The sequence below is a fragment of the Strigops habroptila genome, chromosome 5 (genome assembly GCF_004027225.2).
Source record: "Strigops habroptila isolate Jane chromosome 5, bStrHab1.2.pri, whole genome shotgun sequence".
In the NCBI taxonomy this organism is placed as follows: Eukaryota; Metazoa; Chordata; class Aves; order Psittaciformes; family Psittacidae; genus Strigops; species Strigops habroptila.
In genome coordinates, this window is record NC_044281.2 from 20,968,993 (window position 1) to 20,994,017 (window position 25,025).

Consider the following 25,025-nt stretch of genomic DNA (forward strand, 5'->3'; position numbering starts at 1 on the left):
ACACTGCTTATTTTACTGCAAAAATGAAAAGAATGGGGCTGCAAGTGAGGAAGTAAGTTAAGATACGAAGGAAGAATCTTCAGTGTATGTCATACATATGCATCTTTAACCTGGTCACTGTCTTACTGTGAGTGTCTAACTCTGCTCTTATACAATCTAAATTTTCTCCCCTGCAATTGTTTGAACTACAAGGCAGAGTGCTTATGCTCTGAAGTATGCTTCCTGCATGGTGACAGAGCAGCTTGTGCTCATATAGATATGTAAAAAAATCTGTAACACAATAGCACCCAGATGCTACAGACAGAATGGGTTTGAACGGTATTGGGCAACACACAGGCAAAAAGTAAAACTGGCCTTTAAAGATAGCGTTCATTTAAATATTTAAACACACAAAATGCATAAAAATACCACACAGAAACTACAAATTAAAAACAAAAAACCAACAAACCACAAACACCAGCATTGAGCAGAATAAATCTTTAGCATAGTAAATTTAAAGAAACTTACATGCAAGGGGTTCCACTTCCCAGCCTTCCAGCACAGCACAAGGGAAAGGATAAACAAGCAGAGTAAGAGAGAGTATGAAGCACCCTTTGAAGTCACTGGTGTAATTCAGACAGGACAGCTGAGGCTAATAACCACTAAAAGCAGAGGAGACTGAAGTGTGGCTTCCAGGCAAAATACAGTTCATGAATGCACTGTCTTCCATACAGAACGAGTGGCAGATTCTGGGCTCCATCCAAGGCAAGGCTGAGCTCTCCAGTACATTCATTGAAAGCAGTTTTCTGCAGAACAATCCCATTCACTTCAGGGGTGGTCACATGTCTAAAACATCTACTCATGCGCTCTACTCTTGAAGGACAAAATGCTCTGCACTTCACGTGATCTGCAAGTGTTAGTGCTACCATCTAAATGCGAGTTTGTATCTGCACAGCAAGTGTAGTGGGGCTAGCATTTCTGTGAATTATATCTTCCTGAGAAATGTAACAATGGCAACAAGACACTAAATTTTTTCCCAAATAGTCTTGCTGTAGGAATCCTAGAAAGAAAACATGTAGCCCTTTGCAGAACCTCATTAATACCAAAACCCAAAAGAGGCTGTGATTTGTAACTTCGCCACTAGCAAAGGCAGCAGATTTTCAATTTGTATTAGTATTACTATCACTACCAGCTAGGAAATGAACACTTCGCTAACAGCTGCTATAAAGAATAAAACCAGAACTGGCAGCCTCAAGAAAGCAGTTTGCTTGGGTTTGGTTTTTTTTTTTTAAATCCAATTTCCCTAATGTAGTTTGGTTCAGTGTACCAAATTATAAAAGAGAAGTGTGGAAGCACATAAAATACAACCACTATAAAGAGTATAATCTTGCTAGAAGGAGTAGAATAAAGTTACCATGAATACAAAGAAGAGTTCACATAAAACAACATGTGTCTTCAGCAGTGTGTTATGGATTAGAAAGAAAAAGTAACCAAAGTGATCGACCCTGTACTGGTATTGGAAAAGTTAAAATCCTAAACGTGAAACAGAACCATGCTGTCTTACCTTGCCCTTTGATATAGCTTTGTAGGCTGCCTTTATGATTAGGTAAGACCAAAAACAGTGCAGAATTTGAAGAATCACAAGCAGCACGTTGAAGACCCACAAGGCAGGAAAATTGCCCAGAGCTTCATACAGTTCAAACAATGTTGTGTTTAATATCCTAGAATAGAAAGGGACAGAAAAATAATAACACTTTCCTTAAACCAACAATCTAAAAGAAGCCCTTTTAAAATCAAGATAAGTACTTGGTTAGATGGGATCCACATAGACAGTTTGTTCTCAGAGTGACTCGGACTGAATCCCATGGCTGTCTCCAGAGAGAAATAACATGAAAATGTTGCTTTCAGTATTTAACTTAATTTCGCAAACATCACAAAGATCCTCAGAGTGCTCCCATCTGAAGCCTCTCTCCCAAACCCAACCTCAAAGCCAATGGGTTTGTTTCAGTGTACACAGCTATGGATGTCTTTGCCCTCTTGGTATCAGCAATTTGAGTGATGTGCTGTGTGGAACTGAGAACAGCCTGAGACTGTTGTTCAATTAAAGTGAGACTTCAGCGGCATGTGAAACAACGGCACATGTGTGTCAGGACTCAGCCTTCTGCAGCATTTTCTAAGAATGGGGGGACTTTGGCTGAATATCCCAACATAAACTCTTATACAGTGGAAACCTCAGCACCAACAGGAATACAAAGTCAAAATAATCAACCAGTAGAGGGGCTGAACCTTGGGTACATGCACTAACCACTGAAGTATTGGATAGTTCTGGTGACCATTTTGTGCACAAAATCCAATTTTCACACCACTTAGGTACAAGCAAGAGTTGAGGTTTAACAGTACCGTAAAGGACAGGTAGATAACAGGAGTATATGGGGGCAGCAAGGCGTGAGAGACCTTACTGTGGCCTTTCAATACTTCAAGGGTGCTTGTAAGAAAGATGAGAACAAGCTTTTTAACAGGGCCTGTTGCAATAGGACAAGGGGTAACAGTTTCAAAACGAGAGGAGGGATCTAGTGGTGAAACACTGGAACAGGTTGCCCAGAGAGGTGGTAGATGCCTCATCCCTGGAAACATTCAAGGCCAGGTTGGCCAGGGCTCTGAGCAACCTGATCTAGTGGAAGGTGTGTCTGCCTGTGGTGAGGGGGGTGGAACTAGATGACGTTTAGAGGTCCTTTCTGACCCAAACCATTCTGTGATTCTACGAAATTCCAGCAGTTCTAGACATTTGAACCAAGTTTTTGAGAAAAAAATTTCAGATGCAGGCAGTAACAGTGATATTGCAATATGACTTCTGAAGCTTTGTGAATACAGCACTAACTATTCAAATTCTAATTAGCCCAAAGACTTTGCCGATGATTTCAATCTGGACCTCAGCAAACAGCCTGAGAACGGAGGGTGGATAACAGTAGAAACAATGGTATTTTGGGAAACAAATAATGATCTATGAATGCCTGTTAATTGGAGGGAGAAAAAGAAGGCAATATAAGGATTTGTCACCCTCCAACCATTTTCCCTGCTGGTGTAAAAATGCATTAAAAAGTCCATTGGCTTTATGTTTTCTTTTTTAAATTAACTATCAACCGCTAGCCACTAGATGGCACATTTAATCAAGCAAACGACTGCACAGCTCTTGGGCTGCACCAGCTTTGTCTGAAGGCAGGAGATGCAACTGAGGTCCTGCAAGGGCCTCAGAACAGCACAGCTCTCATTTGAAAAGTTAGAGATATTTGGCTCAGCTTCTTAATAAGCGAACACATTTCCCACAATCCTTTCCAAGCACATAAAAATCAGCAAGTAATATTAGTAAGAAGTATGTACAGACAGCAAACCCAGAACACAACATTTAGTGGCAATGATTTATGTATATGAACAGTATTGGTAAAAAATCAACCAGTGATTTCTAATGCATTGGCCTTAATACTTGCAGGGCATTTCATAATAAATTTTCTACATTTTTATTTTTGCCTTCCTACACTAAACTGCACATTTGCTCCATAATTTATTGAGAAGTAGATGTTTTATAGCCTTACTATATAGCAGAGTTTTTACACTGTCTTCTGTTTAATGGAGCAAACATCAGAAAAACAAACAGTTTTCCAGTTTGCAAAAACTCCATCACATTATTGCTTCTGTCAGCTATAACTCTTCAGTCTCAGCTTTGTGTAATTTGTTCTGCCAATGGAAGCTTTACATGGCACAGCAATACTCCACTTTATGATCCAAGGAGACGCTCTCATGCATATCAAAACACAGCTGTCACCAGCACTGTTTTACTTCACCAGTTCCTATTTCAGTTCTAACCACTATATAAAATTCAAACTCGAAATCAACAACTCCTGTGTGTAAAGCTACCATTGTTTATATCTGTCTTTTTTTACATGTAAAATTTTATATGCTTCAGAATTTTAAATGCAGTTTCTACAGGTTTCTGTTTATATTTTCATTCACCGAACCAAATTGACCTCTGGGGACTTCCATAGCAGTCAAGTTAAAAGAGCAGCATTAGAGATGCAGATGGTCTGTTCCCGCAGAAGTTCAAAATATCAGGAAGATAGCAAGGCCAAGAAGAGTGTTTCTGGTCCACTGTGCACATAAGTCATCGTGCAAATAAGGCAGTGTGTATTAGATACGGGAAATAAGCCTTCAGTGAAAAAGCAGACCTCTTTCTAACCTGTTCATGTCTGGCAAACTAAGGACAGGACTGGAAATCTCCATTAAAGCTGCATAAAGATCCCAGTAATTGCTCAGCATTCCTAAGAGGGGTCAGTGACCTGATGTGCAGGGTAGGTGTGCAGATGGAGCTAAGGCTATGTCTAAGCATGTAGGGCTGAGCAGAAACTGAATGAAAAATAAAGAAAACTATAAAAAAAAAGGAGGAAGTAAATAAACGTTCTCTCTCAGAATACATCAATTATTTCATGTTAAAAGTCTGAAAAATCATAAGGTTAGTAGGCAGAATACAGAGAGAAATTCTACTTATAGAGACTGAGGAAGGGAAGAAAGGTTAGACAACTTTCCACCAATTCCACTGCTGAAAAGATTCAACAGAAGCATTTTAACCAACTGCACAAATAATGGACTGGAAAAAACAGCATGAGAGTGGATTACACAAAGAGAAAGTGTGTATAAGATGTATATGCAAATAAATCTTAGGTTCAAATACTCAAAAAGGCATTCAGGCACTTAAATCTGCAAACATGCTTGCTGGAATTTTTCAAAGCTCTCCAGTGGTTAAATCCCAGCTTTTCATAATGAATGGTGGAAACTTTGACTCTTGGCTATCTGACTTGAAACAGCTGGACTTCATCTCACAGGGAGAAATTACTTTAAGCCACAAGTGCTCTACCTCTCTGAACACTTCTGTCAGCATTTCTCAGGTCTCTGCTGTATGAAACAGAATGTTAGCTTCTGCTTTTGAAAATAGGTTCTGGACTGTAGAGATTTTTCTGAGGTCCTGAGAGATTCTGATATCTGGACAAAACTATGTAATCTCATGGAAAATATTCTTCCCTTGTTAAATGCATCCCAAGCAGGGTCATGCAGCTCGCCACACAAAGATCTCGGTTTAGTATCCTGAATTAAGTAGTGTGCTTGATGAAGGCAAATGAAAAGAAATTCACCACTTAAGGTCCAATCTACTCTTACGGAACTGTGGGGTAGACTTTCAGGAATGCTGCCACAATGTCTGAGCCACTGGGAGAGGTAACTCTGTACTTACTGTACTACAGCTGTAATTGAACACTCAGAATAAAATTAACAAATTTTCAACAACTATTAGACAATCAGCTGAAACACACCAACAATAACACGTGTTTTTTTTCTCTACTGTCTATCTAGTGAAAAAAGTACTTGGAAGGCTATCAGCAACAGGCCCATAACACTGACTCAGGTAAGATTACACTCCTTTCCCTCGACTTAGTGGGCACAACTCCAGGCTCTGGGATAACAGCTACTAATTCTTGGCAAGTGGATCACCTGTCTTCCACCAGGGATGGAAGGAGAAAAGAGAGATGAAGGAAGAGAGATAAAGAGAGAGAGAGGGATGGTGGAAGAATAAAATGCTTATTTACATTTGTCTGAGAATTGCCAAAAATGTGCTGTGCTTGCTTCTGAAAGGACCCTGAGAAGAGTGAAAGGAGGTGAGAAAGAAGGCCATGTGGAAAGAGTAGGCAGTCTTCCAGACAGGCAGGAAATTCATTATAAACTCTGCAGAATGAAGCATAGCAGGGTGATGGCACTATCATCACATCCAATGGGAGCAGAAACTGCGCAGCTAAAAGGAGTGCTACTGCAAGTTGCCTTAACTTCTGCAGCACTGTGCAGTGACCAACATACTGTGCATGCAACATGCTGAATGAAAGGCATGTTGTTACCACAGTGCAATAGCCAGAAATCTCAAAGTATAACCAAAGACAGCAAAACATGATACTAGTAGGCCTAACTAATTGAGAATAAATGTCTTTATCTCTTTTACCAAGTGTATATTAGACAACAGTATTCCATATTGCACCATAACCAGCTGCACTGGGACATCCCTCAATACTGCAAATAGGTAATTACATCTAGGTGGGAATTAATAAAATTCAGATCCTATTTAGTGCAATTAATATGACAGTAGTACTGCCAGTAGTGCTTCAAGGTTTCTGCTTTTAGAAATTTTCTTTTAAAAAATAAACAATTGCACTTCCTTCTGCCCCAAAACATAGTAGTTTGTTCTCCATTACACACAGTAAAAAGTGATCAAGACCAGAGAACAAATAGTCAGGAGTCCTAAATTCTGGATTTAGCTGTTTCATTAACTTACTATGTGATCCAAAAAAATTTCAAATTTCTTTCCATAGTTTAGTTTTTGTTAAAGATGGGCACAAGGTATTGGTACATCTTGTCTGCCACACAAAAATGCTGGGAGAATTAATTCATTACCTTGTTTATAAAACATCACGAACTACTTGCTTAAAAGATGCCATAAAACTGACAGGTAGAAAAAAATACCACCGAGATTCACAGAAAAATGAAGAGGCAGTGAAGTGTGAAAGCACACATATGTGCACATGCTGATCAGCCACAGGATGATAAATCAGCTACATTTCATCACTAGTCAAGATTTATCGCTGGGATTTAGACCTTGACTGGAATCTAAGAAGACTTCATATCCCAGGCTGTCCTACTTACTTACAGTGACAATGCTGAGCTAACTTTACACAACAGGTGACCTGATACACAGATGTTTCTACATAAGAAACTTCAGATGAGTTACCCAACTTTTTACCTGAGAAGGGTATGAAATGATATCCAAAAGAGTCATTAAATCAATGAAACTTTGCTCTACATCACTTGCATGTCCTGTAGCCCTCAAGCTGCAGCACAGCTAAATATTTAATTATAGCAAATCCAGTACATAAAGGGCTGTACTGCCGACTTTGTTCCTCTTCAGAGTTTCAGCTCGGCCAGCTGCTGTGTCTATATCACTGTTCTGCTCTGAACAGATGCTTCTTGGTTCTTGCTGAATGGAAGAACAAGCTGGTTTCCCTTTTCAGATCCTGCTGTCTCTTAGGTTTTCATTATCCCAGAGCAAGATTTATGCTACTAATCAGTGCACAGCAAATATAAGGGGAGCAGCAGAGACCCACCGTGAACTGAGAAGAGTCAGATGAGCTGCATCAATGAAAAGGGAAAGAAGGATGGGGAAGCAGGAGAAATGAACTTTTAAAGCATCTCAGACTGATTTCTCTTATTTTTTGGTTGGTGATGCTCATTACCCTCTTCTTTTAGACAGTAAGTTGATGGAAGATCGCCACAAAATGCAGGAACAGAAAAGATGAACTCTCAAGTCAGCATTCAGAACAACATTAAACCTACACACTTCAATTTTATCAGTGAGCTCAGCCATCATGTGGAGTTCTCATTCATACCAGTCCCACATCAGATTTCCTGACATGATGCTAACACAAGCTCAGCTGCTGTAAAGATGGGTGGCTCCTGTCCTAATACTAATCAGGAACAACACCTCTTTGCAGAAATCACAGCTCTGCCACTGAGACTGTGTTATTTTAAGCCCTGCGTAGATCAATAGGCTTTCCAATTACTTAACTAAAATGATGGAACAGGCAGGAAATTATTCATGTTTGATGTACTGTTAAAGAAAACATTCTGATCAAGCTGTCACTGTCTTGGGTTCAGCTGTGCTTTTCACTCAATTCTTTCTCATCAACAGCTACTGCCCATTAACTGATTTTGCAGCCACTGGTATGAATAATAGTATTTCCACTCTTGTGGATAGGAAAAAACAAGAATACAAGGTCAGAGACACCTTCACAATCCGAGCTCAAATCTCAAGAGAACCTTTCAATAGACATTAGGATGTGAAAAGAATTCTAATTTCCTAGCAGAATGTAATTATACTCAGCAAAATGTTGTATCAGTAATGTGTTCTGGCAAAATGCTTGTGTAAAGGCCTGTAATCGTAACACACGCACACACACAGAGAAACTATGTTATGCTAAGAATGACATTTCCAAATCTGAAAATCTCCAGGCACACATAAAACTCGTATATGAGCAACAGAGGATATCAAGATCCATTTGCCTAGAGTTCATGTTCCAAATAGGAAAGGCATTTGTTGTAAACTACAGGAGGCCAGTTTCCAATCTTTGCAAAACAGGGTATCAGAGAACAAAAAAGCATTCCTCACGCCTCTTTCTGTTGACTAAAAATAAGTGCAGTACCTCTGTTCGAGGAGTATTTATTCCCCTTGCTTTTGGAGCACACACTGACACACTGCCTTGAGTTTAGCTATATGCCATGGCAAACATTTCAAGGGGAAAAAGATTACCTAGACATTCTGTAAATGCAGGATCTAAAAAGAACTAGTTCAAAAGCCCAGAAAACATCACAGAACAGCTGCAGCCAGTTCTCTGCCAGGTACCCTATGTTTTTCAGGTGGTTTACATCCCATCAACAGCAGGGGTATCACACTTAGGATTCATTGGTCCAGTCCTGAGAACTGCCCCTCCCCACAGTAATGGAATAATTTTAAAATCCATAAAAATCACACAGCTTCAGGAAATGTGGTGGAACAGTGTTTGCCAAGGACTCACCTTTCAAACAAATGACTTAAGTATTATGGTCCAGTTGTAGAAGAAATGCCTAAAGATGTGGATGGGGAGGGAAAAAACCCACCACCAAAAACCTTTGCCTCCACAAGCATCATAAAAATTTCCTTCACACCAAAGTCTGGGAAATTAGCCTTAAACAATTTTCAGTGTAATCCAGTGTGCTTAATAATGATCTCTATTTTCATAGCTATTATGGGTCAAACTCTGCCATCGTACAACATGATGAAACCAACAGAATGTGCTCACTTACACGGGTGCTGGGTTTCTCCCAAAGTATTTAGCTACAATGACCTCCTCCTAGCTGAGCACTAATGAGACCCTAGCTGCATCACAGTTGTTGATCATGGTGTTCAAAAGCCATTTACTATTTCAAGCTGGTAAGTTAACTATCATACTCCCATGCTTTTGTACAGCTATAATTTTTATGTCCCACATACATCAGCAGCTCACAGGGAACCAGTTCCACTTTTATATCCAGTCTGTAGCACCAGAGAGTATGCTCCACTAGCAGCAAACCCTGGTGCTACAGATACAGCCTCTAAGAGAAAAGGGGTTGAGAAGAGGCAGAATATTTGCATATGCTCGAACTACCTACAGCCACATAGACTGTCACCTACAGCCACATAGACTGTCAGCATTTGTATACGTTGTCTGTGTTACTACAGTACCAGCACAGCTCTCCCCTCTACAGAGTGGGCAACACTAAAGATGTACTTTGGGGCAAAGTTTCCTCACATCCCTCTCTTTTAGAAAAAATAACAACACCACCACCACCCCCACCACCCCCCTAAATCAACAGTCAAACTGCAAATTCCTATGGTCTGCCTCTTTTTTTTTTCCTTCCTTCCTGCAAATGATGGAAATTCAGAGGAGACTTGGAGAACTTCAGCTGATTACAAGGCAGCTTATTATGGGAAGCTGATTACCATGGTGGAAGCAACTCTCAGTTCAGCCTCCTCGGGTCATCCACACTGCAGTCACCATGCCTTGCTGAGCTGATTTAAAAGTAGGTAACATGTCTGGCCACAAGACACCAATGCTGCTTCCCTTCCCCTGAGACATTTAGTCACCAGAATAATTCTGAGCAAAAGAAGTATCACAGCACAGGTTTCTGTCCTGTTTTCAATCAAATCACAGGTTTTAGAGAGGACATATTTCATAATAAAAGGAGGAAAGAGAGAACACTGGCTGAACAGTCTATCCCTGACAACGGAAAGCATTATTACAGCCACAGGGTACAGCCTGTAGAAACTAAAAATAAGGACAAGAATCAGCTTTGGAAGCCTCATGAAATCCTTTCTTATGTATTTTTTTTCCTGTTGTGATCACAAGAAAATCTTAAAAAAGGAAACACTGAGCAAATGCCACATTTTGTTATTTACACTGCAAACCCACAGTGGTGAATAACACCTGTAACCTTTCAATTTCTTACAGCTTCCCTGTAAACAGCTGGATCAGTATTAACCTGGCACTCCAAAGACTTCAGCCTTGCTTCATACAGCACTCAGAATCCTGAGTTCACAAACACTGTAAACAATTTGAGGAAATAAAATAACCAGGCATTAGAAAGGAGAACATCAGATAACGTTTTGTCAAAAGCAGATGGGATGACAACATTATATACGCTCTGCTCAAGAGCTAAGACAAGAGTTGTGAGTAAATTTATGGAGAATTAGTTAATGAAACCTTCTTTTTAATCTATAAACTGAAGTCTATGAGTTCTTCAAATATACTGTACTTAGCTTGCCAAAAACTTCTTATTAAATGCTCTTGTTAAACTGATGGGTTATAAATTGACCACTGAAACTACAAACAGCCTGAAATACAAGCTCATTAGATAATTTTTGTTAGCTCTACAGTATTCACTCAGTGACAGCATGAATAACATCAGGAATCAAGTATCAAAATCATAATTTATTCCTTCAGTATCTGCTACCCACAAACAACTTAGATTGTGCTCTGGTTTAGGTAATATTCTGAGCAAAATGAGCTTGAGACCATATCAGAAGAGATTTATTTTCTTAATAAAAAAGTTATTTTGTAGAACAATCAGAGATATTTGTCCAGCTCTATACATAAAACAAGTCAGGCTAGAAAGGTTTTCACTTACTTCATGACCCAGTGAGAGTAACTAAAGCCATCATAGAACACTGTATTCATTCAGAGTCCAGACAAGGTCTGGGCCGTTGGGATTTATCTGGCTACCTACATTCTTGACATGCCAAGTAACTGACCAGGATTCTTGCTTTAACTAGTGCCTACATATTGCTTCAACATAGCAGGATGCTTTTTAAGCGTAGGTTTGAGCTTTCTGTTTTACCAATTTGTTCAGATGAACGAAGCAGGGTGACTCGGCCAGGGTGCATAGGCTGCCTTCCACAATTCACATGCTTCAAGGGCCAAACAGAAGGAAACGTGCCAGCAAAGAAAACCAGTATGAAAGATGCCGACTCAACTTGCTTGCATATTAAGAGCTGCACAAAACCAGTCCATATCAGCTACAAAAAGAACAAAGCTAGGAAAAAGAGAGGTTCAGCAAATCTCTGAGGCAGCTGCTACTCATGGGGGGCTCTGAGCTGCCCTATTTGTAACTCAAGCTGCAATTTTGCTCAGAGAGAAGCTGATATCAAAATGGAGAGAGAACACTGTAAACTGGCAACATTAGAGACTATTTGGAGACGCACTGTGCACATTAACAGCATGGCTATATCCCACACTATTGCTCAATCAGTGATGAAACTTGGGAAGAGCTATTCAGCCAGTCATGTAGACATAAGAGAAAGACTGGTAATAAGTAACTAGGGTTCATTACAGCACACCATGGCGAGCAGAAGTTAATTTTAACTCAGCGAGGATCATGCCATGCTTGCGTGGTTCACGCGGATACTCATTGCCATGAAAAGGCAGTTAGAAATCAGCCATGAGCCAGACTGCATGTACTCTCGTGAGCTTTAAAAATGAAAAAATAACAAGGAACAAAGTTGTTGTTCTTAGGAATGGCAGACCCTTGCTTATATAGGACTTGCTGGCATAAAAATCCCATTTAGCAGTTGATGAGGAGACATGCACCTGAAACATCTTTGAGTTCTAACAGTGAGAATTACTTTTGCCATCTTTTTTTTTTTGACAGAACCTTTCCAAACAGTCTCACGAACAGAAGATCCAGTTAAGACATACCTACTGACATTAAATGATACCATACCAACTAGCCAAAGTGTCTGTCCTCATATTTTTTAATTTGGAACAGTAGTCTGGGCACTGACAATGTCTGAAGGGATCAAAGACAGGAAGGCATACAGACTACCTGGACTATACCAAAATTACCTAGATGAGACTCTCCGGGAAAGCACATGCAGAACATGACCTGTGTTCTTTTTAATCAGCTTAAATCAGGCTTTCATTTACATTTGTACAGGTAAGCCATTGTTTTGCATTTTTCAGTGCATATACGTAATATCTGCATGCTGAGACCTCACAGGTCACATGAATGCGAACATCATTTCCTGGCTTCCTCATCTTTTGACAGCAGAACTTTGTCAGGAACACTGTGTCCTACCTCTTATACAATGTAACTGATTATAGAAATAATCAAAAGTAGTGAAAAATAACAGCATACTAGCACTGGTCAGAGCAACCTAAAAGAACCTGAATTTACCCGCTGGTGCCTTCACCTGGTAAATATCAGCTTAGCTTTTCTGGGAGCCGCCGCCTTCTTTCAAACCCTTTACCTGCAATTACCTTAAGCTATCTTTTTAAAAGATGAACAGGTTTAGCAACCTTACATCTCTCTCCATGCCAAGCATCTTTCTTCCACTGAAGCTCTTGGAAATACCATGGTTCATCATCACTTCTTGAAACCAGTTTCAGATTCCAGACTCTTCACAGCATTAGGAGATTTATTCAAACTGCCCTATCGAAAAAAGCATCTAGTCCAGAAGAATACGCAAACTAAGTGAGTAGTTTTGGATCTCTTATACAGGCCAGACTTGTGGAGTTTCATGGTTTTCACAAAGTGAACTCTGCAGCTAGCAATGATCAAAGAAAGACTGGAAAATGCAGCACATCACCTCTTAATTCACATCTCCTGGAACAGAAGATGCCTGTTTGTCCTCTGCAGAGCTCAAAAAATGATTAAGAAATATTACAACCCCATGGAATTTCTCTGCCTGGATAGTGAAAGAAAAACAAAACAACAGCAAAAAGCAAACCATTCCTTTATGACCAGACAGAAGAGTATGACCATGTAACTACAGCAAAAAACAAGCATTTGAGGCCTGGGGAAGAGGAATTGCAAGGCTTATTGAAATAAAGAAAGGCCTGCAGTAACTGCTTTGCCCAGACTGGTTAGACTAGACAAGGGCTCATGTAATTTACATCAATTCTTTGGTTTGAGATTGCTTCATTCTCCCTACAATCCTGTATCACCTGAGAAGGCATCATGTTCCCCCTGACTCATGGAGAGTTGTGTTTTATGTTGTAATTTGCTAGAACAGCGATTATGTGCAAGTGGGAGAATTTCACAAGCAAAATGTCTTGTCAGTGAAAATAGCAGCTTTACTCCTACATTCACTTAGCAGCAGGAGGCAGAAAGTGTCCTGGGGTTTTTGAAATATTGCTGAAATGAACTCCAGATGCCTGCAGAAAGACTGCTAAATATATACCTAATTGCCAGTTTCTTTTGTCTTAGCCACACTGCTAAACAACCTTCAAACAACAGCATTTGATACATTCTGAATTGTTTATTAGCACCTTTATGCAAAATTAAATGGCACTTGTGCAAAGCCAGAGCACAATAGCGTGCCAGTGCTTATAAGCAATGTCTCTGGAAGCCTGTCTTGGGTATTCGTCTTCCTGTGTGTGGGAAGTTTTCTTATAAATTACAGTCTTCCTTTTACATTACACCAATTTTATATCTTTCAGGTTTTATGCTAGAAAAATTTACATATTTATGTAATATTAATCAGGCACCATATTTTCCTATTTTGAATATTCAGCAAAGGAGAGCAAACTATGCTTCCTGGCCTGCTGCCACTCCAGTGACTCATCTTTGCTGACATGCAAGCTAATGGGGGTGAAGATTTAGAACTGCTGTTTCATATAGAAAAAGGAATTGGAGAGACAAGCTTCTACGTCCCATACTTCATCCCTGCTAACCCTCACTCCCACATGCAATGCCCACAGTACTGAGAACTATGAAACTGCTTCTGGACTATCTATGTTTATAGGTGTATGTAAGGGTAACCATTAGGAGTACATACATGAAGGCTTTGGTCTGGAAGAAAGTCTTAAAAATCAAAGATCACATACACAACACAGAACCATTTACATATTCAAAATAAATAAATATGTCCTTTTGTTGATTAAGGAAGAGGAGAGACAGAGGGATCACCAGTGTAACCACTCCATCTGTGACACAGGAGCACACAGCACACAGTCAGCTGCTGCATTCCTGTAATACACAATCCCTCTGCCTTCACTGCCTTCAAATGTCTATGCTCATCTTTTCCATCCCAGCAGCAAACCTTACCCACAGCTATAACCTGCTGCCCTCATTAACCCAATATTCAGTAACAAAGGAGTTGACATCAGTACAGAAGATACTGTGCAGCTCTCCTTCCTTTCCCTTTTCCCCAGATCTAGTTGCTTTGACTTTTACCCTGCTTTCAGCACACTGGGCCAGTGTTACTCTGTAGAGCAGGATTCAGACATGACTCAATCTAAAGTGACATGGAAGTATTGCTGTCACCTAATGTATACAGGTACAGGTGGGCACATCCAGAACACCAGCACAAAGCCACAGCTGTAAAGCAGGGCTCACGTTTTGACACTTGCTAGGTAACTTATCACTGTGATGGTAATCTCTTCTGGGACTTTGCCAGTCAGATGGCATGAGATGTGTATTAGGGACACTTGCATAGCTCCATGATGTCTGATTCCCACTAGCCATGTCAGTCTTTAATTCATAATTTGCCTAGTCCTAGGCAAGGGCTTCCTGCACAGTGTCACAGTTGGCTGCAACACTTCACAGAAATGACTCGAGACAGCATGAACCTCCAGTTTCTGAGTTTCAGTTCCACTTATAAACACAGTGTTATTTTAAACACTTCAGGTGGAAAGCGTGGACTTCCCAAAATTTGAATACCATAGTCAAAATGTAAAGGATGGGAAAATCTGGACCTTGCTGATTTTCAGGTGTCTTAAGAGAAAAGGCACATGGGGCAGCTGCTTCTAGTTAAATGTGTGAAGACTAATGATCTTCAAAATTGTGCACTCTGAGCAAGATTAATCTGCTCTTTGTTGACTATTCAGCAAAGCAAGCCCATAGCAGTGATCTGGTAAATTTTGTATTTGAAAAAAAAAATTTCAAGTCAGCAGTTCCTCTTCTGCTATTTGAAATAATACAGAGTGAGGTTTAAATGCTGCAGTCACAGCTAAATGCACAAGGCAGCTCACAGAATCACAGAATGGCTGAGGTTGGAAGGACCTCTCACCATCACCCTGTCCACTCCCCCTGCTCAACTTAGGTCATCTGTAATAGGATGCCCAGGACCATGTCCAGATGGCTTTGAGTATCCAAGGATGGACACTCAACAACCTTTCTGGGCAGCCTGTGCCCATGCTCAGTCACCCACACACTGAAAAAGTGTTTCCCGATATTCACATGGAACCTCCTGTGTTTCAGTTCATGCTCACTGCCTTTGGTCCCGGACCTTAGCACCACTGAAAAGAGCCTGTCTCAGCCTTCTTCACACTCTCCCTTCATGTATCTATTATATACACCGATAGTATCTATCCTAAGCTTTCTCCTCTCTACACTGAACAGCCCTACCTGTCTCAGTCTTTCCTCAAGTGAGAGGTGCTCCAGTCCCTTAATCCATCGTAGTGACCCCTTTGCTGGACTCTCTACAGTAGCTTTGTATCCCTCCGGCTCTGGGGAGCCCAGAACTGGACGTAATACTCCAGGTGTGGCCTCACCAGGGCTGAGTAGAGAGGAAGGATCACCTTCCTCAACCTGTTGGCAACACCTCTCCTACTGCAGCCCAGGATACCATCACCCTTGTTTGCCACAAGGGCACATTGGTTGCTCATGTTCAACTTGGTGCCCACTGGTATCCCCAGTTCCTTTTGCACAAAGCTGCAGACCCCAGCATATACTAGTGCAGGACTTCGCACTTCTCTTTACTGAACTTCATGAAGTTCCTGTTGGCCCATTCCTCCAGCCTGTTGAGGTTCCTCCTCTGGATGGCAGCACAATCTCCTGGTGTATCAGCTGCCCCTCACAGGCTGTAACATGAGCAAACTTGCTGGGAGTGCACTCTGCTACATCATCCAGTTAATTAATGAAGATGTTGAATGAGACTGGACTCATTATTGACCCCTGGGGTACACTGCTAGCTACTGGCCCCCACCTAGACTTCATACCACTGATCACCACCCTCTGGGTCTGGCTGCTCAGCCAGTTTTCAATCCGCCTCACTGTTTGTTCATCTAGCCCATATGTTACTAGTTTCTCTCTCAGGATTCTCTGGGAGGCAGTGTCAAAAGCCTTACTGAAGTCAATGTAGATTATATCCACTGCTCTCTCCTCATTCACCAGCCCAGCAGTTTCATCATAGAAGGTTATCAGGTTGGTCAAGTATGACTTCCCCTTTGCCTTCCCCTTTGTGAACCCATCCAGTCATCATCTGACTGCCCTTCCCTGAAGCAGAGCCATGTAGTACTCCAGTGGCAGAACTGCACTGGTAGAATTGGATTGTCCCTCCATTTCTCAATAAAAAACAGAATACAACAGGCAGATGAAATCCTATGAGCAGGAGTGCCACCATTTTTCCTATCTGAAATGATGCAAGTAGAAAAAACACATTACTTCCTTTACAAAAATTCAGTGAATGGCCAAGTTAGCTTCAAGGAAAGACTGAGGAAAGGGATGCAAAGATGTTTAAAAAACAAATAATTGCTCATAGGAAAAAATAACAAGCCTTTTTAAACATGCAGTTTGTTTGTGTATCCATTTTCTCCTTTTATCATGGTCCTTCACCAACTCACAGTGCAGAAGGGACCAGGCATTGCCACGTTATCTTTGGAGTCATTAAATGCTAAATGAGACTTCTACATTGTACTGTTAAGCAGAGCTGATGACACAGCTTCCTAAGGGCACCTTGGTCTCATCCTGTTTGCACTAACAAAACCCCAGAGATACCACTATAGAGGATTTGAAAGGAAACTGTGGCAGAGAGGTTGATATTGACATCTGTAAATCCTCTACATGCTTAAATAAGGAGCTTGGTGGTAATCTCTCTAAATAAAACTCTGCAAAGGGTAGCACTGGCATTCTTGGTGCTTCCCTAAACCAAAACTGTCACTGCCTTCTGATGCTGTCATAGGGATACAGAGATATGGGTTAATTCTGTTCATACAACACAAAGGATGCATCCAGAACACAAAAAAGCGAGGCCAATGCCTTCTCCTCATATACAGCGCACAGGTTACAGAGAAACTTGAATGGGTTTCTACAGTGAAGTACATCAGTGTATTTCCTAACTCGCCAACTGCCTTCTGGATGTTGAAAAGTCTAGCTAAATAATCAAACATCTATGTACTGTTTGTGTGCATGCACGTGTGTGTACCTAGAAGAGAGAGTATGTGCACATGCAAGCAGCTGCCTTTGTCTGGGAAGAGATGAGAGGACAGTAACATCTAACTATCTTATAGATGTATGTATTACAGAGCTTCCCCAGGACCCCTAATTTAAAGGTGGATTGAAAAGGAGTAGCTTGCAGTATTACAATCTGCATGGCAGTAACATCCTTATACTGATTTCAGCAGGCCAGACTCTCTACTCACTGTGTTTTTCTTTAAGCTGAACACATTTATAAAGTGTGCACTGAAAGCTAATGAGAAGATCCTAGCTTCAAGCTTAGCCTCTGATCAGTGTTGTCAGTGACTAGTATTTTATTTCTCTTCTAACTTCTTGCCAACACAGGCGACCAACTGCTAACCTGAAGCTATGTGGTCTCCAACCCACTTCTACTTTAAAAGCAGCAGAAGCCCCGTATGTTAGATGACCTTTGAAGGTCCCTTCCAACCCAAACTATTCTATGATTCTATGATTCTATGTTTCTTGCCTAGCACACAGTAAACACTCTAGCAAATAGGCTATTTCAGCACCTGGTTATGCCTGAAACTCTCCTTAGTGCTTTGGGACACAGAGTAATTTCAATGAATCATGTTCAATTACAACATAGTTATTTCCGAGCTTGTTTGATGCTTAGCATTTGAGGAAAATGATATGCTTACTCACCATAAGGGATATATACCAAGCCTACTGACAATGAAGACAATGGCAAATGTAAGGAACAGAAGGTCACTCAGTTTTTGACACTTGCAATAGTTTGCCATTTTGGCAGCCTGCAAAAGAAAGAAATGACTGTTTACTTCCGTGAGGACAATCGTGTTCTCTTGTATTGTGCATAAGCTGTAAGAAGAAGAAATAAATTTTTTATGAAGTCACTAACATTTTCATTGAGCCACCTCACAGGCGACCTTGTAACTCTTCTCCACCAAGCTGCTGGAAAATGTCTTCTTGGAAAAAAACCCAGACTGCATAAAACCAGAATACATCTCTCATTTCTTCCCTCCCCATTCCATTTCCTTTTTGAAATCCTACAATTTCAGACTCACAACACTCTTCTAAACCTTTTCTTGATCCCAATTGTGTTTATGCTGTCACTGTCCCCAACCTGTTTACCTACCCGCCTCTCACCTTTCCAGTATGCTCCACTTGCATTTTCAGCATCCATTCATCTTCCACCTGTCCCATGCTCTCTGTCATTCTTGTCTTTGCCATATATAAACTTTGTCTCAAATCTCCTACATTCTTCTTTAGCATCTATTCTTCCTTTCTGGCCCACACTGAACACTGTCCACCTCAAAGATTATACCCCTCCCCTTCAAACAGTTTTTCCAAGGCTCTCTTCCCCTCTCTTTCCAACTTTTGCCTTTACAACTTGTTCCCTATGCCTATTTTTACACGCCTCTCTCATTTGTCTTCATGCAGTCTTCTGACTCCTCCTCAGCAAAGGAGTCACTAATTACTCTTCACTCAAACTGCTCATTAAAACCCCAGTCTTCTGTGAAGTTTCTTTGCTCTCTTCTCCCTGAAGAAAACAGTATGTACAAGCAAGGTTGTTGTAAGACATCTATGCTGCTTCCACAGCGTTCATGTACATAAGCAGTTGCCTATTTTAAAACATCTGCTTCAAGGCAGGGACAGTCTTTCTTCCTGCTGTCAAACGTATCTAGAGAATCACTGCACAATGAAGTACATGAAGAACCCGATTTAGTGTCCGCTTAAGTAACTGGGAACTCTTTCAAAGCCACCCTCTGAAGGAACCTGTATCCATACTGAGAAGATGCTTACTTCCGCAGACTTTCCAGAGAGGTAGGAAACAGCAAAATTACCCCAACTATGCATACAGAACACTAATTTGAATGCAGAATTCAAACCAGAAGACTGCCTAAAATGGTGACAGGCACTATTGCATTCTGTCTGATTTTTTTTTTTGTATGAACACACTGAACCTGAAAGGGCTCAATGCTCATGTTAGACAATCTGGATGGCAAAACTAGCCTACACTTCTGGATATTACCTAATTTCTGCAATATTTCCACTGAAAACCTGAATATAAAGGTTAGGAGGTGGGAAGCTCACAAAACACGAGGAAAGCCACCAGTGGTGCAAAGAAAACATAACCCTTCCAAATCAGCCCTATATTCCTGTGGACACAAATGAGTTTAAGGGAAAAATAACACTTTGGTGCTAACAAGCAAAGCAGAAGAGTAACTAGCACCTTGATTTTCAGGTGACTGAAAGTTCACATAGGAATTTTGGATGCATTTCCATGGCAGCAGTCACAGTAATGTCAGCAGTGTACAGGAGTCCATCTTCGCCCATATGGCACGGGGGCTATGACCCCCTGCCCTAGCAGAAGAAAGCCCATTGAGTCATAATGGCCCTCCTAGTAAACGCTGGTCAGGGCTTGTGATTCTCTATTTTACATTTTAGAGTAGCTTTAGTATTTCCAGTCAGAACAGACTGAACAAATTGACTATAAAGACTACTAAAGTATGTGCCTCATGGAGAAGTGTATTTGCTGAATGTTTGCAAATCATGTGATAATACCAGCAATTTCTCCTTGTCTTAGCCAGTGACTGAATAGAGGAATTGAGCAAAAATATGTGTTCAAGGTCAGGTTTTAGCTAGCCTATTACAGCTGCTCTCCAGTGGTTTTATAGTTCCACAGATACTGGTCTGATCTGGAATGAACTCCTTTGAGTGTGTCCTTCTGCTGGTAAGAAGAGGAATCGATAAAGTTTGGGTAAACCCACAGCTAGCACAATGGATCTACACACATTGCTAAAACAGAAAAATAAACCTGTAAAGATGTAATTATTTCTTACAGGAGAAATACAGATTGTCTGTTGCTTTCTCAGGCAGTCATGTGCCTTCTAGATTAAAAGAAGATTAAAAAATAAAACCAGATTTACAGCAGTATCAAATCAGAATGTCAGGATTTCAATCCTGCAATAGGTGACTCACACACTGAGGCTATATTCTTGCATAACAGGATCCTTGCAACTACTTTAATAAAAAATCATTTTAGACAAAGTTATTACCTTTGGTTTGATCACAGACAGCCCCAACTCAGCATCATCCAGAGCTGTCTAAAAACTGATGCAGATACAGGATGACACCACCTCTAAATTGATGCTATGGAAGTTATAGACCATCTTGACTTAAAAGAATTCCAGTCATCCCTTCTTCTCCAAAGCCAGCTGCTTAATACTGCTATCTGGATGCAGAGGCATGGGAATCTGGAAAATCCTGGGGATCAGAGGTCAGCTCACTGCCCGTACACAAACAGCCACTAACTTGTCCAGCACCCTCTGCCCAGCAACGCACAGAAGAAACGAACTATAACACCCTGATTCTCTTGGAGATGGTGTTCTTGCCCCAAACACCATGTCAGAGGGTGAAGAATCAGAAGCTTCTATCCCACAGTTGCCACCTTGCAGATTTTGCAACTTTCGACTTTACCATGTTGTATTTCATATCTGTGTAACTCTCCCCAGCATGCAATGCATTACCAGTCTCTGCTCTGTACAAGCAAGTTATCAAAGGATAAACCAGCCTGAAGTCACAAATATGCACTGCTACAAGTGTAATATACTTCAGCAAGGAAATACACTATATAAATCACCATTACCATCTTGGTCTGGACTCTTCTTAGGAAATACTCATTCTGCATAGCCAATAGAGTCTACCTACTAATATGTTAGCTCTCTGAATAGTGAATGCCACGTACAGACATTGATAACATACATATTTTCTCACCTCTAGGACAACATCAGCCGCATCGTGGAGACATAAGGTCAAAGTTCCCACTCGTGTCAAATTGGTTACGTATGAGAAGGTTATCAGGGTGACTGTTACAATGTGATGTGTAAACATGATGCCAAAATCCTACAGCAGTAAGAAGTGGGGGGGGTGGGGGGGGAGGGAGAAGAAAAAAAAAAACAACCAATAAAGCAAACAGTGAGATTCAGTACTCTTCCAGGAAAATGTATGGATGTTTTTTAAACCCAGCATCATGCTTATATTACATAAAGATCTTGCTACATAAGTGCATTAAATACCCTGCTATACATTTCATTCAAAGTGAATAAAATAATCATTGTACGTTATCAAAATGCAAAAATATTATTGAAAGGTAGGCAATATCTACACTTCTCAGTTCACAGTAATTTAACCTAATGAAGTAAACATTTGTGGCTGAAGTTACTTTGCAAATGCAAATATACATACAGATCAAATTACACCATATTTTTTGTACACCAAGCAACATACAATACACAAAATAATGTGGCATTCAGAAGGGTTCAAATAGCAACAAAGAAATGGGAAACATTTCCACAGCACTAGGAGTTATCAGCAGTCACCTGCCAAGCACAACTCAGAGCTTTCACAGCGCTGAGAATCCCAGTACCAGTTTTTTGTTTGTTTTTAATGAGGCTGCTTTGTCTTCACACTGTAACAGGGTCAGAAAAGTCTTCAAATGAGCTGGTGTACTTTCTCCTACTCAGATCTAATCCTCTGCTGTCTCCCAAATGATGCAGCTTAGCTGGTCTCTAGATCAGTAACTCTGAGCTATTTGGCCAAAAGGTAACTGTTACTATCAAAAAATATAGTGAGCAACAAAGCTTTTTTAACATCTTATTCCCAGATACATGCCAAGGGGCAGGCAAAACAGAGGGAACAGAGTGCTCTCTGGCCTAGACTCCCAGACTGGTTTCCCACAGAACACAACCTGCAGAGATGAGACTCTCCTCTGCAAGGCACCAACTCAGTCAAAAAGAAGCCTTGCTGGAGTTTGCTGAACTACCTGCACAGCTTTGAGGAAGTGCTATCAAAACCCTGAAGATAAGATCACAGTCATCATTTGACTGGGGATGATTGCAAACATGGGGAGTTTCTCCATGCATCGGGTGCAAAGTTCTACCACAGCTCTCAGCAGACCTAGTAGCTGTTACGTAGAGCTGTCTGAAAGGAGTGAGATCCAGGCAGCCTGCTCGGCAAGCATCCTGGAAGGTGGAATTTGGCTTCTGGGCAGCTTTTGTGGGTCAGTCTTGCTGAGCAAAGTGGCACTCAGGAGACAAACCGAAACTGAGGCTCTGCAGTCTTCAGTGAGGCAGCACCTGGTTTGCAGAGGGACTGAAGGTATGTGTGTCAGGCAGAAGGGCCTTACAGAAAGTGCCGATGAGCTCCCACTAACACAGGGTCAGCTCCAGAAAAGCAGCAGCTACAGCTGCCAGCTGTTCTGTCTCTCCAATACTGGGAAGAGTAACTGCCCAGTGTCACCATACTTCTCTTTGGGAATGCAGCAGGCACATAGCAGGCACCACTATTTTCAAGGATGTGCAATGCCACTGCCTCTCAGTACCAGCACTTGGCTTCCCTGCAACATACACTTGGAGTCTGTGGAAAAACCTGCATCTTGAGCAGTCCCACTAAATGAACAGGGACAGGACCTGCTTTCAGCCTTTCACTTTATGTTTAATGCTATGAGGTGCTATAACACAGAGCTGAGGGGGAGGAGAAAAGAAAGTGGAATGGAATAAAAAAAAAAAAAAAAAAAAAGACTAAAAGCAGTGAACTGTATCCTCATTTGGTATATGCTCAACATTTTGCAGCCAGGTTATTTGATCCCCAGCAGCGTGGAGCACAATCAAATACATTCATCAGTCATATCAAGCCATTGCTTTAAATCCATTTTCTTAGAGCAGACTGAACAAAAAGAGAGTTAAAGGCTGTTTCTCTTTCTAAGGGTCTTAAGGGAAGGCAGAAGTCTGGCATCTTAGTAATTTCAGTAACTACAAACCCACACCTGAGGACCATTTCACCATACCATAAATCAAAACAGCAAAGCACCTACCTTAATCCCTGGGATCAGAAATAAGCTGCTAGCATTGCCATATGGCAATACTGCAGCCCAGCTCTTTACCTGCTTCAGCTGCAGATGCTATGGCACTGTTCTTCATTTTCCTTCTAACTCTAATTATGTTAGCCCATAGGCAGTCCAAACGGGGGAAGAAGTCAAGTAGAAAATCTTCTCTGTTTTTATAGCTGACACATTCATGTTCTACAAATACGCAATTTCTAGTCCCTCTCGGGAACTCTTCAAGGCACTCCTGACAATATGGATTATTCCTAAGCAGCCCTAATGCTCTTGGGCAGCAGTCTTCTGCACTTCTGCATGAAGTCTACTTGCAGAAATGATGTCCAGGGAACTCCTCAAATAATGTTTTTGAAAGACACAGTTATCTGACTCTGCCAGCTCTGAAAGAGAGATGCTGCACTGACCAACTGAAAACTGTCAGATAAAAGTAGCAGTGACATAAATAAGACTACTTCTGTAATTCTGGTCCTTTATTTCCTGTTTCCTCTTTAAATCAGTAACTAATACTATGCTTTGAAGATGTGACCTGTTAGATTTTAATTATATGTAAGGGTAATGAATACATGGAAACTAATGGCACAAGTCCCCATAATGTCAAATGGTACTTGTGTTCCCAGATTACTCAAGCACTTTCACCCATACGTGGCAGAAGAGCAGCTGTACAGGAATGGGCTTTTTTTTTCTTTTTTTTTCTTTTTAAAAATTTATTTCAAACTGTATGTTTGTGGAAGATGCATTTATTTACAGCAGATTCGTAGCCTCCAGTTGTAACTGCTGAAAGATGTCATGTGCCTGTGTCATGAAAATATGTGGCTAAGAATAGGAGAAAGAACCTACTCCTGACACCATCAGTGGGAAGAACAAGGATTAGACAACAGAGAAGCCCCGTGGGTCTCAACTTGTAGACAAGCCTTCTGGGATCAAGGCTTCTGCTGCCCACGTTTGTTTAACATGTCACATTCACTGACCAACTGCCAAGTGGCTATGGAGCATTAGTGCCACTGAAGAGTAAAACATCATCTTCATTAGTCACTCCAGCTTCTGGAAATGGGCTACGTTAGAGATCAGCAAGGAAACGGAATATTACCAGCTAAAGATTTCAACCATTACAATTCTAGTGAAGGTCTGCAAAATGTACACAATCTAAATTCCTTTCCTTTGAAACAAAAAGAAATCAGCTTTATGAGACTTTTTTTACCAAGTTTGAAGAAAGAGGTCTAGGATCCAAATTCAGTAGAATATAGCATACATTTTCTAGAATCAAAATGGAATATTCAAGAAAATTATCATCTACAGATTATTTTATTTTAGAAATGAGTGAACTGTCATTTTAAAAAAAAAAAAAAAAAAAGTAAACCACAGAAGCTATAGGAATTGCCAAATGCTTGGAACTAAAAGGTGTGAATACAAAGAAAGGTCTCCCAGATCTACAAACCTCTTAAAACACTGTATAGAAATTTTATATATACCCTTAAATATACTCATTAAATATTTTTCTATCAAACAATACTTCAAGTATCCAGAAAGCACGTAAATAAGCTTCCCTGCTTTTAAAACTCATCAGGGTCTTGTGAGAGTAACAAAGTTCCCTGATCTAATTTTTTTATTCTGTGTTTTAGAGGAGTATGGGAAGCTGGACAGAGATGATAAAACCCCAAATCATACTAGGTTACTATCTTTGAAAATGAAAACCCTTACACGTAGAGCATCGTTACAGCAACATAGTATTTATGAAGCAAACCACATGCCATTATAAAACCATAAAAGTTAAGCTACTCAATTCACTGCCTTAATGCCAATAGTAGGTATGTGCAACAGCCTTAACAGTTTGCTCACACCTCTTCAGCCAGGCAGA

General features: G+C 40.7%; 1 protein-coding gene across 2 annotated transcripts in view; it reads right to left on the minus strand.

Moving 5' to 3' along the window:
• CERS6 (ceramide synthase 6) overlaps positions 1-25,025 on the minus strand; it is a 121,910-nt gene that overhangs the window by 7,252 nt on the left and 89,633 nt on the right. Inside the window, exons 7-10 of one of the 2 annotated variants that reach the window (XM_030487849.1) lie at positions 21,049-21,177; positions 17,956-18,062; positions 1,544-1,700; positions 508-531 (exon numbers count right to left, since the gene is read on the minus strand). In XM_030487849.1, the coding sequence (XP_030343709.1) occupies positions 508-531; positions 1,544-1,700; positions 17,956-18,062; positions 21,049-21,177 (417 nt within the window). The remainder of the gene's footprint in view (positions 1-507; positions 532-1,543; positions 1,701-17,955; positions 18,063-21,048; positions 21,178-25,025) is intronic. The other variant, XM_030487850.1, reaches the window with a different exon arrangement.